Source organism: Mauremys mutica, chromosome 2 (assembly GCF_020497125.1).
Source record: "Mauremys mutica isolate MM-2020 ecotype Southern chromosome 2, ASM2049712v1, whole genome shotgun sequence".
Classification (NCBI taxonomy): Eukaryota; Metazoa; Chordata; order Testudines; family Geoemydidae; genus Mauremys; species Mauremys mutica.
Genome location: NC_059073.1, coordinates 298792254 through 298810953, shown reverse-complemented (window position 1 = coordinate 298810953; position 18700 = coordinate 298792254). Strand labels below are relative to the sequence as shown.

Below are 18700 nucleotides of genomic sequence, written 5' to 3'. Positions count from 1 at the left end.
GGGGCAATTGAATCTTTTCTTTACAATGAAGGGTGGGGGCTGATGGTGCTCAGCCCCCTGTTGCAATGATGAGGACGGTTACCAGCCATACTGCACCATCTACCATGAAAAATTAGCAACAGGCGGCCTTGACCGACCTGTTCCAAGCAAGTTGGTACGGTCGTTATGGTTACCAGTCCTTTTGCACTGCCCCATGTGCCAATAGGCTGATGATGAGGATGGATTTCCATCTTATTGTACCATCAGCCATCCATAGCGTGGGGGGAGCAAGGATGTTGGTGTTGAGTGCTGCACCATCGCGTCTATCTGCAGCATTCAGTACAGATACGGTGACATGTAAAAGAGTCAACAGAGGATTGTTTTCCCTTTAACTTCTGGGGGTCGGTGGGCTGCGTAAATTGCCGAGCTATGCCCCGACCCACCGCGGACACTGTGTTTGACCCTAGAAGCATTTGGAGATCAGCCAAGAATGCAAATGCTTTTCGGAGACAGCAGGAACTGTGGGATACCTTGCGTCCTCGTTCCCCCCTCCCTCCATGAGCGTCCATTTGATTCTTTGGCTTTCCGTTACGCTCGTCACGCAGCTGCGTGCTGAGTCTGTGCTATGCCGTCTGTCCGTTTATTTCTTAAAAATACTTTGGACCAGGCGTAACGTAACATTTCTTCCCCTACTTAGATGCAGGAGTCTCCGAGCGAGATCACCGTGAGGATGGGCACTGAAGGAGATAGAGAGCGCATGCTGCGTGAAATCTAGCACGAACCACGGACCTATGCAGCCGTGCTCTGGGAGGCAGTGCTCCCTGAATACCGCATGAAAGCCTCGCGCGGAAAAGTGTGCTACCACGGAGCACCCAATAAGGCAGCTCTCCCCAGGAACCTCCTGCTGATGCTTATCGATTAACGGCAGGAGAGCTTCGTGGCATTCTCCCAGGAGGATTTCTGTTCTATCACCATATATACAGAGACCTCCTTTTCACACACTTCAGATTCCTGTTATATTAAGAATAAAAGTTAACATGGTTAAAGCACTTACCGACAGATCCTACCCCTGATTCAGGATCCGGGTTCCTGGCCGGGGAGGGTTGGTAGGGGATCTCCGTGACGGTGATGAATAGATCCTGGCTGTCGGGGAAACCAGCGTTGTAAGCGCTATCGCCTGCCTCGTCCTCCACAAACCCTTCCTCATCTTCCCCGTCCGTGAACATCGTCGAGGAACTGTCCGTCGACACTGTCCCATCATCAGAGTCCATGGTCACTGGTGGGGCAGTGGTGGCAGGCTCCGTAGCGTCCGTTGGCCGCTTTGATTTTTTGGTAGGCTTGTCTGGGGTCCTTGATTTTCACGCGGCGCTGCGTTGCATGACGGCTGTATCCTCTGTCTGGATCATGGCTTTGGAGACCTTCTTGTAGGTCTTTGCATTCCGTTCGTTGGAGCGCAGCTCCGAAAGCACAGACTCCTCGCCCCACACACCGATCAGATCGAAGAGTTCCCGGTCAGTCTATGCCGGGTCCCTCTTTCTATTCAGAGATTACATGAACTCCTCTGCTGGAGAGCTCTGCATTGCTGCCGGTGCTGCGGAGCTCGCCCCGATGTGCAACCAGAACGTCAGATTCAAACCGCCCAGACAGGAAAATGAATTCAAATTTTCGCGGGTCATTTCCTGTGTGGCTGGGCAGAGAATCCAAGCTCGGGCTGCTGTCCAGAGCGTCAACAGAGTGGTGCAGTGTGGGATAGCTCCCGGAGCTACTAAGTTCGATTTCCATCCACACCTAGCCTAATTCGAACTAGCCATGTCGAATTTAGCGTTACTCCACCTGCCGGGGTGGAGTACCAAATTCGAACTAAAGAGCCCTCTAGTTCGAATTAAATGGCTTCCTGGTGTGGACGGTTGAGCGGTTAGTTCGAATTAACACTGCTAAATTCGAATTAAAGTCCTAGTGTAGACCAGGCCTGAGAGTACATGCACAGTGAGGCATAGCTGAAAGAGGCTAGAGGGAACCTAGCGTGGTCAACCTTCCCCTACCCTTTTTTGTCCTTTCATAGATGGAATCCTGTGGGTGACACTGAATGCACTGGAGAAGAAATTGAAGTGCCTGAACATTTCAGCAACTGTGGCAGAGTAAAGGTATGTGTGTTAACAGGGAGCATTGGGGAATTACTGAAAGCATTGAGGAATTCCTGATGTTCAGAACTTTGAGTTTTGCTCAACTCAAGATTCACCAAGGGGACGACCTGCCACCAAGCAACCTTAACTTTGTGTTAACATAATTGTTTTGCCATTGAATTTCAAGGCAATATAAGTAACTGTGTGGATTTTAAAGCAATAAGAAAAGTCATCCTCAACCTTAACTAGAGTGGAGCTAGCATCCCAATATAATAGAATGTCTCTCTTTATCACTGTTTTATTTAATGTATTTTCAGAGTAATTTCTGTAGAAAATCATCACTGACAATGTTGTCCTTAAAACGATATAACATTATACCCATTTAGTTTATATTGGAGATCTTACTCTTCCGGCCTCTTCCAAAGCGTTTTGATCTTTTGATGCATGACCAGCCACAGAGCTCAGTCGAATAGCACTTGCAGAAATAAAGAAAGGAACGCAGGCCAGAATAAGCAAAGTTAATCGCCAGTCATATACAAAGGCAATAATGATGGCGGACAGAAGGGTAGAGGCGTTCTTAGTGAACAAGCCAAGTCGGCAACCAGTAGCCTATTAAAAGCAAAAGAGTCCAAAGTTAGAGTTAATTCTTGACACACAAAGTAGAGATCAAATGTATGAAATCATTGTTCACTCAGGATCAAATATTCAGATGGAGAAGAATCATAAATGTTGTGCATTTAAAATGGACTGTTGTACATGCAAAAACCCATATGGACAATTACATATGCAAATACCCCTAGCTGTGTGTTAGGTTCTGGAAGCCTGATGAAAATGTGGCCACATGGGCTCAATTTGACAAAAAAATATCAGGGTCCTCCTGTGCCACAACAAGGCACAGAAATCATGAAGAGCCAACAGCCTCTAATTTGGGGCATTTCAGTTATTTGGTGCCCAGCTTAAGGCACCTAGGGCCTGATTTTCATAGGTGCTGTACATCAGCTGAAGATAATGGAAGCTGCAGGTTCCTTTAATTAGGCACTTTGTTTTCAGCAGTGTTAGCAGCAGGAAATGAGCGTTCACACCAAAGAGCTCTTCTCTTCCTGAGGATCTGCATATCCATGTCATCAAGAAATGTAAAAGTGATGATTGGCACATGGGATCCGTGTAAGCTGTGACAATACTCATGGCTCAGCTGAGCAAACAGCGGATTTTCCAGCTGGGGGCCAAACTGGAAAATCGGGCCAGGGGGGTAGGGGAATTGATTTGATTAGATCTAAAACTATTTTTTGGAGCGGGGGCAGTCGAATAAAAAATAATAATTTCAAATTGACCAAAACATTTTGGTTGACTAAAAACTGACCCTGCTCTTCCCCACACAATTTTTTTGTATTGATTTGGCCATTTTGCAGTGTTTTTCTCCTCTTTTTTATTTGAGGAAATTAGAAAATGAAATGCCATTTCAAAACAAAAGTAACAATAGCATATTTTAAATGTTTCATTTTGACCATTTATGACTTAAAACAAATCTCCCTTCCTATCTCTTTTGACTATTAGTCAAATTTTACCTGAATTCATGAATAGATTTGGGGCCCCTAAAAATACATATTTCAGCAAAAATACCATTCACTGAAAACATGTTGGCCAGCTCTACTCATGCCTGCAGATGAAATGGAAAGTTTTTTGGAAACAATCCATCTTTCAAATATCGCACTGTGGACAAACCAAGAAAACCTTGGGTGGGAAGTATGATACTTTCTTTGCTAGCTAGAGGTTTTCCTGCCCTCAGAGACTTTTGTGTTTATAATAAAATTATAAAACCAAAGCAATGCCAAGATGAATTATTGCCATATAGTCTGGGGCTTACACATAAAGATCACTTTGAGACTTCAGCTAGCACAAAACATGGCTGCCCATTTACTTAGCAGTAGCCGTGTTGGTTCCAGGCTATTGGAGAGAGAAGGTAGGTGAGGTAATATCTTTTATTGGACCAACTTCTCCAGGTGAAGAAGACCTAAAGAAGAGCTCTGTGTGAGCTCGAAAGCTTCTCTCTCTCACCAACAGAAGTTTATCCAATACAAGATATTACCTCACCCACCTTGTTTCTCACTCACTGATATTTCTTCGTTCTCCAGAGCAGGGGTTCTCACCCTTTTTCTTTCTGAGCCTCCCCCGTCCCTCAACATGCTATAGAAACTTCATGGCTCATCTGTGCCACAATAACTGGTTTTCTGAATATAAAAGCCAGGGCCAGCATTACGGGGTAGCAAGCAGGGCAATTGCCTGGGGCCTCACATCACAGGGCCCTCCATGAAGCTACATTGTTCAGGTTTTGGCTTCATCCCCATGTGGTGGGGCTCAGGGCCCTGGGCGTCAGCCCCATGAGGGGCTTTGGTTTTCTGCCTTTGGCCCCAGAGAGTCTAATACTGGCCCTGCTTGGCGGACCCCCTTAAACCTGCTCATAGCCGGTTGAGAACCACTGCTCCGGGGAATGCAGTGTTCTCATGTTCATTTTGATCTATTAAGCTTTTTTATAGTTTAGATCCCATGCACCTGTTTTACCTTGACAGCTGGGATGATGGACCTTATCCTCAAGAATTAAGTTGCAGTTTTTAAAGATTCAAGTAATTGTACATTCAGTCAAATATTTCATTGATTCCCACTCTGTGCTGGGCAGTAAAGAGGAGATGGGAGGGAGCATGAAATCTAGTGAGTCTGAGGATCTAGTGTATTTGTGGCATCTTAGGCCTGGTCTACACTAGGAGTTCGTCGAATTTAGCAGCGTTAATTCGATTTAACCGTGCACCCGTCCACACCAGGAAGCTAATTAGTTCGACCTAGAGGGCTCTTTAGTTCGAATTCGGTACTCCACCCCGACAAGGGAAGTAGCGCTAAATTCGACATGGCTATGTCGAGTAAGCCTATGTGTGGACGGAAATCGACCTTAGTAGCTCCGGGAGCTATCCCACAGTGCACCACTGTGTTGACGCTCTGGACAGCAGTACGAGCTCGGATGCTCTGACCAGCCACACAGGAAAAGCCCCGGGAAAATTTGAATTCCTTTTCCTGTCTGGCCATTTTGAATCTCAGTTACTGGTTGGACATCGGGACGAGCTCAGCAGCACCGGCAGCAATGCAGAGCTCTCCAGCAGAGGGGTCCATGCAATCTCAGAGTAGAAAGAGGGCCCCAGCATGGACTGACCGGGAAGTCTTGGATCCGATCGCTGTGTGGGGCGATGAGTCTATGCTTTCGAAGCTGCGCTCCAAAAAATGGAATGCAAAGACCTACGAGAAGGTCTCCAAAGCCATGGCACTCAGAGGATACAGCCGGGATGCAAGGCAGTGCCGCGTGAAAATCAAGGACCTGAGACAAGGCTACCAAAAATCAAAGCGGCAAACGGACGCTCCGGAGCCCAGCCCCAGACATGCCGCTTCTACGAGGCACTGCATGCCATTCTCGGTGGGTCTGCCACCACTGCCCCACCAGTGACCGTGGACTCTGAGGATGGGATAGTGTCGAGGGGCAGTTTCTCGGCGATGTTCGCGGATGGGGAAGATGAGGAAGGGTTTGTGGAGGACGAGGCAGGCGACAGCGCTTACAATACTGATTTTCCCGACAGCCAGGATCTCTTCATCACCCTCACAGAGATCCCCTACCAACCCTCCCCGGCCATTAACCCGGACTCTGAATCAGGGGAAGGATCAGTCGGTAAGTGCTATAAACATATAAACATTTATTTTTTTAAAATCAGGAATAAAAACTATATGAAAAGAAGGTCAATACATATAGCGATCGAATAAAAATCCTCCTGGGACACTTCCACGAAGCTCTCGTACAGGTACTCGAAAAGCCTACGCAGGAGGTTCCTGGGGAGAGGTGCCTTATTGGGTGCTCCATGGAAGCACACTCTTCCGCGCCAGGCCATCCTGAGGTACAGTGGGAGCATTGCCTCCACCAGCATGGCAGCATAGGGCCCTGGTCTGTGCAGGGATTCACGCAGCATTCGCTCTCTGTCTGTCCTAGTGACCCGCCTCAGGGTGATCTCGCTCGGCGACTGCTGCATCTAATTAGGGGAATTAATGTGATGTTACTATTGTGAATGCTTGACTTTTCCTTTGCATAACAATGACCGTCGTTTAACAGCCACGTGTTGGAGGCTGCAGAGGGAAAGCATACAGGGATCTTTCCTGGGGACAGCCGCAAGAGGCTGGAACAGGGTCAGACTTTATGCTTTCCAGATTGCCTGCAGCAGGAGGGCACTGCTATCCATTAACTTTTAAGCAGCCTAAAGTTTACGGCTTACCAGGCCTGGCTGCTACACAGATTCTGCTGTCCTGCCCCGCTTGTCCAATCTCCAGTGCAAGACCCCAGGCAATGAAAGCGAATGCTGAAAATTCGAACTTGTCCTGAGGGCACATGAGATAGGTGCCCTGTATGGTCTTGTTCACAGAAACTGAGTAGACTGTGTTCAGTGTTCGCAAACATGTATCTTTGCAAGGAAATCACTTCCTTTTTCCCATCACACAGCTGCGGCTGTTTCCCGAACTGCCCCGGCATCCCCCTCACAGAGGCTGGCGCAGATTAGGCGGCGAAAGAAAAAGACTCGGGACGAGATGTTCGCTGAACTGATGGCCTGCTCCAGAGCCGAGGCGGCCCAGCAGAGCCAGTGGAGGGAGACCCTCTCTCAGCAGCAGCGCTCACACAGCGAACGGGAGGACAGGTGGCGGCAGGAAGACCAGCAGGCGACTCAAACGCTGCTTGGACTAATGAGGGAGCAAACGGACACGCTCCGGCGCCTTGTGGATGTTCTGCAGGACCGCAGGCAGGAGCAGAGAGCCCCCCTGAACTGTATCTGCAACCGCCCTCCCCCGCCACAAAGTCCTGTCCCCCCCTCACCCAAAATCACAAGACGGAGAGGCGCTAGGGGCCGTGAAAACTGTCACTCCACCCCAGCAGAGCGCTCATGTACCAAACAGCTCTCATTCCCTAAAGTATGAGAATTGCTTCCCTTCCTGGCTCACCCGATCCAAAATCCCAGTTTCATCCCCCAACTGTGTAGCTGAGTATTAAAAATAGTTTGCTGTTCATTACTGTTTCCGTCATGTTTCTTTGCAGAAGACTTTGTGTGAAGGGGAGATAGGGGTTTGTTAATTGCATAGGACAGCCACCATTACCAGGGTACAGACATGGGGGCAGGATCAACAGCAGGTCACACACAGAGTGCAGTCACTAGGCACCCGGGTCACTCTGGGAGGTGTCTGCTGCCCCAGGTCAGTCTGGGAGGGGTATGCTGCCCCAGGGTCCGAGCGCCTGGCATCCACAAATGGCAAGGCAGGCTGCCCTTACCATGCCCTTCCACCCTAGCCATGAACCTCTCCGATGCCCTGAGCCCCAGCCAGAGCCATCATCCCCCTACATCTACTCACCCTTCCCACACACCCCTCACCCCTTCCTGCAAACCCACCCCTTCCTGCACACCCTCCTGTAACCGTCCTCCCCCCAGAGACCGCTGTAGGAGCAGGAGCCTGTCAGCCCTCGAGTGTAGAAGCGGTCTGTACATCACTGCACACCGTACCCACCACAGTCTGCGTCCCTGTTTGAACCCTTTAACGCAAATTCGTTAGTAAAGAAAACTTTGTTAATTAAAAATGTTCCAATAACTTTATTTTTAAACGTCTGTTGGAAGGGGGGAAACCTGGTGAACGGGGTATGTAACCGCTGAAAAAAGTCAATAGTAACTGAAACAGGGGCAGGTTCAGCTTCTCTGTAAAGAGACTGGACAGTCATAGGTTACCCTGCTCTGAGGAACCTAGCTTTCAAAGCCTCCTGGATGCACAGCGCTTCCCGCTGGGCTCTTCTAATCGCACGGCTGTCTGGCTGAGCGTAATCAGCAGCCAGGCGATTTGCCTCAACCTCCCATCCCGCCATAAAGGTCTCCCCCTTGCTCTCACAGAGATTGTGGAGCACACAGCAAGCTGCAATAACAATGGGGATATTGGTTTCGCTGAGATCCGAGCGAGTCAGTAAGCTCCTCCATCTCCCCTTGAGATGTCCGAAAGCACACTCCACCACCATTCTGCACTTGCTCAGACGGTAGTTGAAGAGCTCCTTGTCACTGTCCAGGGTGCCTGTATAGGGCTTCATGAGCCAGGGCATTAGCGGGTAGGCTGGGTCCCCAAGGATCACTGTAGGCATCTCCACATCCCCAACAGTTATTTTGTGGTTCGGGAAGAAACTACCTTCCTGCAGGCGTCTAAACAGAGCAGAGTTCCTGAAAACACGCACGTCATGAACCTTGCCCGGCCACCCAACATAGATGTTGGTAAAACGTCCCCTATGGTCCACCAGTGCTTGCAGCACCATTGAAAAGTAGCCCTTTCGGTTAATATACTGGCTGGCCTGGTGGGCCGGTCCCAGGATAGGGATGTGAGTGCCATCTATAGCCCCACCGCAGTTTGGGAATCCCATCGCAGCAAAGCCATCTATGACGACCTGGACGTTTCCCAGGGTCACTACCTTTGAGAGCAGTAGGTCAACGATTGCGTGGGCTACTTGCATCACAGCAACCCCCACGGTATATTTGCCCACGCCAAAGTGGTTCGCTACTGACCGGTAGCTGTCTGGCGTTGCAAGTTTCCAGAGGGCTATGGCCACTCGCTTCTGCACACTCAGGGCTGCTCGCATGCGGGTGTCGTGGCGCTTAAGGGCAGGGGCCAGCAAGTCACATAGTTCAAGGAAAGTGCCCTTACGCATCCTGAAGTTTCGCAGCCACTGTGATTCATCCCAGACCTGCAGCACTATGCGGTCCCACCAGTCCGTGCTTGTTTCCCGGGCCCAGAATCGCCGTCCCATAGCATGAACATGACCCATTGCCACCATGATCTCCGCGGCGCGGGATCCCGTGCTTTGTGAGAGGTCTGTGCCACTCTCACACTTCATGTCCTCACCGCGCTGCCGGAGCCTCCTCGCTCGATTTCTCAGCAGCTGACTGTGGAAGAGGTGGACGATAAGGTGCGAGGAGTTGACAACGTCCATAAGTGCAGAGATGATCGAAGTGGGCTCCATGCTCGCAGTGCTGTGGCGTCCGCGCTGTCACTGACCAGAAAAGTGCGCTAACAGATTTCCCGCCGGCGCTTTCAGGGAGGGAGGGCGGGTGTTATATCCTTGGGCAGCCGGTGTAGGAAACAATGACTTGAGGCCAGAGAGCAGGCAGCTAACCAAAACCTCCATTTTATTTACATATCTACAGAGAGCTCCTCAGCCGGTTGAAACCGGTTGAGCTAACCCATAATAATCTAACTCAGTTGCCATAGCAACAAAACCATGACAACCAAATACACAACATATTCCTCCCCCCCTAATAAGAACATCCCCTAAATAAAACACACACTGGACTAGAGAAGGAGGGTAGACTGCCTCCATTCCCGGCTAAACCCTGGGGATTATTTTGCCCCATAACCGTGGGTTCGCCCTAGCTAAAGATCCAGCCGATGAGGAGGCCTTCTGTCTCTAGGTGGATTACGGCGAACTTCTGGTGTTATTGCACCCGAAAGCACTAGGGGCTCAGGGTCCGCAGCACGAACAGGTGAGGAGGTGGTATCAGCTCGTGCTGGGCAAAGGGGTATCTCAGCCGCCGGCAGTAATGGAGGAGAACAGTCAGAAACAGGTGACTCGTGATTCGATCCCTCACCAGAAGAGGTGAAGTCAGACCCCTCAACTGCAGATGGGTCCTGAGGACTGGCATGACCTGGCAACAGCTGATCTACATGTCGCCGCCAGGTAAGATTCTCTGCAGTCCGGACTGTGTAGGAAACAGGTCCTGTTTGAGTGATGACTGTGGCCGGAACCCATTTAGCTCTGGAAGTATAATTCCAAGCCAAAACGGGCTGTCCCGGGCTAAAGGTTCGGTCTTTTGCTCTGGGTGCCCGTCTGATGACTTGATATTGCTGCTGATGTTGCACAATTTGTCGGGGTTCAGAAGGTTTCAGCAGATCAAAGCAAGTGCACAGCTGTCGTCCCATCATTAGAAAGGCCGGAGATGCGTGGGTCGTAGCATGAGGTGTGTTTCTGTAGGAAAGTAAAAAGGTATCCAGACGCTTTTGAATGGAGTGTTGTCCCCTTGCTGATTTCAAAGCGTTTTTCATTGTCTGCACAAATCTTTCAGCTAATCCGTTGGTGGACGGATGATATGGTGCTGACGTGATGTGGTGTATCCCATTTGCTTTCATAACATTTTGAAACTCCTGAGAAACGAACTGTGGTCCGTTGTCGCTCACAAGTTGTTCTGGCAGACCAAAACGACTAAAGAGTCCTCGTAGTTTTTGGATAGTACTCTCTGCAGAAGTGGACTGCATTATAGAGACTTCTGGCCATTTAGAATGGGCATCTATTGCCACCAAGAACATGCTTCCTTCAAGGGGGCCAGCAAAGTCAACGTGAATACGTTGCCACGGGTTTTCAGGCCAGTCCCATGGGTGTAGGGGTGCCCACTGGGGTGCATTCCTCACACCCTGACATGACATACAAGCTTTTGCCTTCTCTTCAATAGCGCTGTCCAGTCCAGGCCACCAAAAATAGCTTCGTGCAATTTCCTTCATGTGCACTATTCCACAGTGACTGGAATGTAGCTATTCTAACATCTGTGATCTCAGTGGTGGTGGAATAATGACACGTCTCCCCCACAACAAACAACCAGATTGGACCGATAACTCCGTCCGCTTGGACATGTAGGGAACAAGGTCGGATGAGACCGGAGAGGTTTGTCGAGATTTTCCATGCATCACCAGGTCCATAACGTGGGACAATACTGGGTCAACGCGAGTTGCCTTCTTTATCTGAGTAGCAGTGATGGGTGTATTCTCTACCTGTTCAAAGTAGAAGATTTCCTTGTGGGCACTATCTTGGTGTTTGACCGGCAAAGGCAACCTTGAGAGGCCATCTGCATTGCCGTGTAGAGTGGATTTCCGATATTTGATTTCATATGTGTGTGCTGAAAGTAACAATGCCCAACGTTGCATACGACTAGCAGCTAATGGGGGAATGCCTGTGTAAGGTCCAAAAATTGATGTCAGAGGTCGATGGTCTGTGAGAAGAGTAAATTTTCGCCCAAACAGGTACTGATGAAACTTCCAAATTCCAAAAACAATTCCTAATGCCTCACGTTCGATTTGGGCATAGTTAGTTTCTGCTTTGCTTAGAGTGCGTGAAGCAAAAGCAATAGGTCTCTCTTCTCCTGAAGGCATAATATGTGACACGACTGCTCCCACTCCATAAGGGGAGGCATCGCAGGCCAATTGCAGTGGTAAGGATGGATCAAAGTGCGTTAGAACTTCAGAATTTAGCAATGCATCCTTAGCTTTGTTAAACGCAACATCACAGGCTTCAGTCCACTTCCAGGCCTTGTTCTGCCCAAGGAGCTCATGAAGTGGTTTTAGCAGTGTGGCTAACTGTGAGATGAACTTTCCATAATAGTTCAGGAGTCCTAGAAACGAGCGCAGCTGGCTTACATTTCGAGGTGGGGGAGCCTCCACAATAGCTTTAACTTTTGCAGGGGCCTTATGAAGACCTGCAGAATCAATGATGTGTCCCAAATATTCAACAGAGGGCTTGAAGAATTCACACTTGTCTTTGCGAACTCGTAGGCCATACTCTTCCAGTCTTTGTAGGGTAGCCTCTAAATTCTTTAAGTGATCCTCTTCATTTCTTCCAGTGACCAGGATATCATCCAGATAGCACTGAACTCCTGACAAGCCACACAAGATCTGGTCCATAGCCCTCTGGAACAGGGCGGGAGCAGATATTATTCCGAAGGGTAGACGACAGTATCGATAAAGCCCCTTATGAGTCACAATAGTCAACAGCTCTTGGGACTTTTCATCGACGTGCATCTGTAAATATGCTTGACTCAGATCAATCTTACTGAACTTTTGTCCCCCAGCCAGGCCTGCGAAGAGGTCATCGATGCGGGGAAGCGGGTATTGCTCTGCACACAACACTGGGTTGACAGTGACTTTAAAATCACCGCAAATCCGGAGAGAGCCATCTTTCTTCACGATTGGAACGATAGGAGTGGCCCATGAGCTATGGGTAACTGGTATTAGGACTCCATTGGTGACCAGGCGCTCCAGGTCTGCTTCAACTTTTGGCCTGATGGCGTATGGCACAGTTCGGGCTTTCAGATATTTTGGTGGACTGCCAGGTTTAATGTTCAATGTCACAGTGATTCCCTTCATACTTCCCAAATCATCTCCAAAAACAGCAGCATGTTTCCTTAGTATAGGGGTTAGACTGGTTTCTTCTTTAGTCATCCGGTGCACTTCTGCCCAGTTCAGTTGAATCTTCCCAAGCCAAGACCTACCCATTAAGGCTGGGTAGTTACCTCTCACCACAAACAGTGGCAATTTAGCCACCTGTCCATTGAGCTCCACCTTAACATCAATAGTGCCCAGCATAGGCACAGCTTCTCCCGTATACGTCTTCAGAACAGTTTTTGTTGCCTTAAGCGGAAGATGCTGTAGCTTTTCTTTATACACAGTCTCGGAGATCAGTGAGATGGCTGCACCGGTGTCCAGTTCCATGCGTATACGTTTGCCATCCAATAATGGGGTTACCCAGTATTCATGTGAGCCCATTGCCAAAGACAAAACATGCAGTGGCACTTCCTCTTGCGATGAGGTGTCACCTTGATCATCCTGGGTCTGCTCTAGGGTATGCAGGGTTCCTCTTTTTGTCGGCCAGACCACAGGCCTCTTTTTCTTTTGTTTACAGGCACACTCAATGTGTCCCTTTTTGCCACAGTGTCGACACACCAGGTCCTTACACCAGCATTCTGATGCCTGGTGACCCGGCTTACCACAGCGGTAACATTCTTGACTCTGCACAGTTTTGTGGGTCGGTTCTTGTGACACTTTTTGCACCCTAGGGGGTGCACCGATGTATTGTGCCTCCCTTGTAGCCAGTTCCATGGAGACAGCAATATCAACAGCCTTCTGTAAGGTAAGCTGAGCCTCTGTCAGTAGGCGCTTCCGTATAGCTTCACTGTACAGGCCACACACTAACCTGTCACGCAGGGCATCATGTAACATTTCTTTAAATTCACAGTGTTCTGCTAGCTTTTTTAAAATGGCTACAAATTGTACAACTGTTTCATCTTCCTTTTGGTCTCTTTTGTGGAACCTATATCTTTCAGCAATTACCAGTGGTTTTGGGGAGAAATGAGACCCCAGGATTTCCACAATGTCACTGTAAGATTTAGTCTCAGGCTTAACAGGGTGTAGTAAGCTGCGTAGCAGAGAGTAGGTTTTAGCCCCTACAACAGTTAAGAATATTGGCACCTTCTTTGCTTCTGTAATGTCATTTGCAATACCAAAAAGCTCAAAACGCTCAGTATACACATGCCACTGCTCTGTATTCTCATCAAAAGGCTCCAGGGGCCTGGTCAGAGTAGCCATGATTTTTAGTTTCACTTTCACAGTCAGTGCAAACAAGCAGCTTTTTTTCTTTGTTTGGTCTTTACCTTGACTTCTACTTCCTTCTGTTACTGGAGCAGCACCGGAATCCCACCCTCGTCGCCAGTGTTATATCCTTGGGGCAGCCGGTGTAGGAAACAATCACTTGAGGCCAGAGAGCAGGCAGCTAACCAAAACCTCCATTTTATTTACATATCTACAGAGAGCTCCTCAGCCGGTTGAAACCGGTTGAGCTAACCCATAATAATCTAACTCAGTTGCCATAGCAACAAAACCATGACAACCAAATACACAACAGCGGGAGTGACGGTTGAATGATGGCAGTTACCCAAAACCACCCTCGACACATTTTTCCCCCAGCAGGCATTGGGGGCTCTACCCAGCATTCCAATGGGAAGCGGGGACTGCGGGAACTGTGGGATAGCTGCCCAGAATGCACCGCTTCCAATGTCGACGCTTGCCCCGTTAGTGTGGACTCACAAAGTCGAATTAGTATCCTTAGTGTGGATACACAAATTCGACTTCATAAGGTCGAATCCACAAATTCGACCTAAGTTAAATCGAACTACTCTTGTAGTGTAGACATACCCTTAGAGACTAACAAATTTATTTGAGCATAAGCTTTCGTGGGCTAAAGCCCACTTCATCGGATGCACAGACTGGAACATACAGTAAGAAGATATTTATATATACAGAGAACATGAAAAGGTGGAAGTAGCCATACCAACTGTAAGAGGCCAATCAATTGAGATGAGCTATCACAGTGGTTCTTAAACTTCTGTCCTGGTGACCCCTTTCACGTAGCAAGTCTCTGAGTGTAACCTCCATTATAAATTAAAAACACCTTTATAAATGCTGGAGACAAAACGGGGTTTGGGGTGGAGAGTGACAGCTCGCAACCCTCCATGTAATAATCTTGTGACCCCCCCCGAGGGATCCTGACCCCCAGTTTGAGAACCCCTGAGGTATCATCAGCAGGAGAAAAAAAAAAAAAAGAAAAACTTACAGTTGGTATGGATGCTTCCACCATTTCATGTTCTCTGTATGTATAAATATCTTCTTGCTGTAAGTTCCATTCTATGCATCCAATGAAGTGGGCTTTAGCCCACTAAAACTTATGCTCAAATAAATTTGTTAGTCTCTAAGGTGCCACAAGGACTCCTGATCTTTTTGTGGATACAGACTAACACGGCTGCTACTCTGAAACCTGAGGATGTAGTTAGTCTAGTGAATCCGGGAGCTGAGGAAGGATTTTTTTTCCAGACAAGTGAAGTAGAAATTTAATTTTATTTTAAACTATTGAATAAGTTAGGAAACTTATTACTCTTTGCTCATGAGCGAATTTTAAAAAGTATGGCTGATTTTTTTCTTCAGAATTTTTTAGACGGGGTTGTGCAGTGGGGAGGAAAGGGGAGACTGGCAAATTCTGCAGAATTTGCCACTTACCTGCAGGATTTTCAGTGGCTCCTATCCTACCCCACTCCCCAAAGTCACACAGTCCCTCGTGATTCTGCCATCACTGATACTCTGTATTAATGACAACTCACTTCACCCCAGAAAGCCCACATAAACAGGCTTCCTGTGTATGAAGTGCAGTGGACAGAGCTGGGAAGAAGAAATCTACCCATGTTAACATGAGGTCAGGGTATTGACTGCAATGCAATTCTCCCACACTACACAATGTTCTGTACATACTCCTCCCTCCTGTGCTCAGATCTAATCACTTCCTGTACACAGCTCCTCCTAAATTCCTATTTACTCTCATTTGACCTGAAACGACTACGAGACCTTTTCATCATAGGAAGATTCTATTCTCCAAGCAACCGAAGTGGGGCTTTAGCGCCACTTGATACACTGACGACTTTGCTCCGTCAGGCAGTTTAAGTGGTGCAGAAGTGCTTACACTGGCCCTTGGACATGGCTTATTTTTAAAGTTAATAAGTTGTTTACTTAACCGCTTACAGCAAGGAAATGGAATATGTAAGAATATCTGCCGAAGCTTTACTAATTGTCATAAATTGGGACCAGTGAAACTGTTTCCAAGACTATTTAAATGTGTCAGAGAGACTCTAGAGTAGATTTACCAACTCGTTTTTCAAAATAACTTCATCGCCCCTTGCCAACACTGCAATTCATAGTTGTAAGCAAAACGTAAAAACAAAAACAAACATACCCCTTTGATCTGTGAAGCCTCTGTAGCTAGTCTGGTTAACAAAACCCCTATGGCATTTTTAGGATCGTCGTACCAGCCAATCTCCTGCAAGGGAACAGACGGTTCCGTTATTTTTGCTTTTGCAAGTGAAATGTTCTTACCATAACTCAGAGTGGTCAGGGTCATTAGTACAATGTGTGGACATTTAAAGCTTGACTAGCACGTGTGCATGGGGGAGAGAGAGAGCCAACATAAGCACTAAGATACTCACTCTTCTTCTGTGATGAGCAACATTTGTCAGATAAACTGAAAACGATCTTAAAATAAACTATTCTTACCCGCAGAACATTTGGGTTTTTTGGTCATTTTCCCTCTCCTCCCCGATCGCCTTAGAATGCTCCTGTGCATATGCAGAACCCTGTGATACCAAGCGCTACCAATGGGTGTGCAGGGTGCCTAAGTGTTCACCCACAGAGAATCCTCAGCAAGGAACAAAGAGAGGTGTGTCCTTTCCCAGGGATCCATCAGGAGGGAATATCCAAGGACAGTCATGTTGCAATAGTATTATTGTAAATCAGTCCTGATCCAGCTGGTCATCTTGACTAGAGAAACCACTCTAGTGAGCAAAGATGATGCTTTGAGAACCTACACCTGTTATGATATGGTCCGTTTGCTATGGAGTTGGATGCAAACAGACCTAAACCTATTTATCTACACATTTATATCATGACCATCAGGGTCAGATACAGATTTATCTTCTGTTTTGCTAATCTTTGCAAATATACCAATGCACTCAGATACATGCATGTTTTATACACTCTTCAGTATGGTCGATAGTGAAAGAGATGGCATCAAAATTAGACAGCTCTCCTACCAGCACTGAGTTAATTTGTATATGCTTTTGCTTTATTTTGTTTCGCACGTGTGCTCACAGACTTGCCACTTGCGCAGTGTTGAAGTGTCACTAAAAGGATGGGTTCTCTCGAAGCCATGTTGGAGGGAGGTTCTACACAGACCGCAGGGAACCAGGAATTTTCATGGTGTTATACAAATATCACCCCACAAAAGCCACCTGGTTCACATGGCAGGAGTGCTGCATATTTGCTGTCTATCGCTCTGACCCAGAAATGAGGCCCGTACCTGCTGAAGCAATGCTTTGAATGACAAAGTTCGCAATCTCTTGGTCAGAACTTCCCCAGACTTTCCAAACATGAATCCCTGAAATGGGAGAATGGGAAATACAACAGTTGAATTGTATGTGCTGGGCTGTGCAGTCATATTTAGAACAACCTGCTGTAAATGTGATGATATTTCAACCGTTCAGCCACACAGTTTACAGAACCTACACAGTGTTTTGGGAGATGGTTTCAGATGTTAGTTTAAAGCTGGTGAAAGGTACCACACACATTCCTGGAAACTGAAGTTTCATCGTACTGACCCACCCACATACTTCCGCAGCCAGCTGTAGAGGTCAGCAGTGGAGTCACCTTCCCTGCTTACTCATTCCTTAGCCTCACTACTCACACTGCTATCTAACAGTGCCGACTGGGACGGTGTTTTTTGTAGCGTACACAGCAATGTAGTGGAACTGGGCTGTGCCCAAACGCATTTCCCCTAGGACACAGAACGGTCAGCAGCATCTTTCAGGCATTGCTGCCTTGGGCTGCTTTGTAACTAGCAATCGGGAAGGGTAAGGCTCTGTATTCCATACCAGCCACTTGAGCCATTTAGTGGCTTGACTCTGGAACAGTTTATAAGAAACATAGTGAATCATGGCTGGGGGGGGGGCGGAGCGGGGAAGTGGGGCAATTAGCCCCAGGCCTCGGGCCCCACAGGGGCCCCCATGAGAGTTTTTTGGGGGCCCTGGAGCGGGGTCCTTCACTTGCTCCGGGGACCCCAGAAAACTCTCGCTTCTTTCACTCCGGGTCACAGGCAATTCGGCGGCGGTGGGGTCCTTCTGCTCCGGGACCCACCGCTGAAGACCCCAGACCCCCTGAATCCTCTGGGCAGCCCTGTAGTGAATACAAAGATGCATTATGTCCCCAACATTCCTCTCAACGAGATCTGAAAATCTGGACCATAATGTACGTGACCAGATACTCAGCTTTGACTTTTCAATGTAGTGAAGTTTACCTGGATGATGTGTGTTACTAAGCTGATCACTGCCAGGACAAGAAACATTAGAGAAAGCAACGTGGTGTTTTTGCTCCTTTTTTCAGGATCTGTTTCTTGAAAAGCCTAAGTAAGAAAAGCACAAAGTGACCACCAGTTACAATAGCTCAGGAAACACTGTAGAAACTATTGAACTTCACCTTCTCTCAGCTCTTCCTCAGCACCTGACTTCTGCCATCCCTCAGCTTTCTGTTGCTGGCCAGGAGGTCACTCCACCTCTCCCAGCTGACCTGCCTCTCATCAGCTGCTCCTTCTCTAACCCTCCACCAGACCCTCCCCTCATTTGCCTGTGAGCTTCAGTTCCACTAAACCCTGCCTCCAGGCTGCCACTTCACCAGCTCTCATCTGCCTTCCACTGAATGTCGTCACTCCGTCAGACCATCAACCTCCCCTCCAGCTGACTACAACACCCCTCTTCTCTTGCCTGAAGATAAAAGATTCCCTTAACATCTTGCTCCAACCATTCTCCCTGGCTGCTGCTCCAACTCCCAGCAGCTTCCAACAATCATATACTGGAATCCAAAGGAAGACTCCATTTCTTCCCTGCAATGATTCAGAAATCAAGGGGTTAATTATTCAGACAGTTCCATGGATGTCCCTGGTACTTACAAACATGTTGGAATGCAAGGTACCTTGAAGGAGCTTACTGTCCGAAGAGAACGGGTACAATGCAAAGAGCAGGGTCAGGTACAAGGCAGGGAGCCTGCACAACAGTGGAGCAGGGTAAATGAAAACTGAGTTTGATAAGGGAAGGTGATTTGCTTCTCTGGAAAAGTGAAGTCATTCCAAATATGGGGCTAGAAAATAG

General features: G+C 48.0%; 1 protein-coding gene across 1 annotated transcript in view; it reads right to left on the bottom strand.

Moving 5' to 3' along the window:
- Positions 1-2483: 2483 nt before the first annotated feature.
- LOC123363338 (ATP-dependent translocase ABCB1-like) overlaps positions 2484-18700 on the bottom strand; it is a 47585-nt gene continuing 31368 nt past the window's right edge. Inside the window, exons 19-22 of the mRNA XM_045004191.1 lie at positions 17854-17958; positions 16861-16938; positions 15742-15825; positions 2484-2711 (exon numbers count right to left, since the gene is read on the bottom strand). Of these exons, the coding sequence (XP_044860126.1) occupies positions 2490-2711; positions 15742-15825; positions 16861-16938; positions 17854-17958 (489 nt within the window). The 3' untranslated portion in view covers positions 2484-2489. The remainder of the gene's footprint in view (positions 2712-15741; positions 15826-16860; positions 16939-17853; positions 17959-18700) is intronic.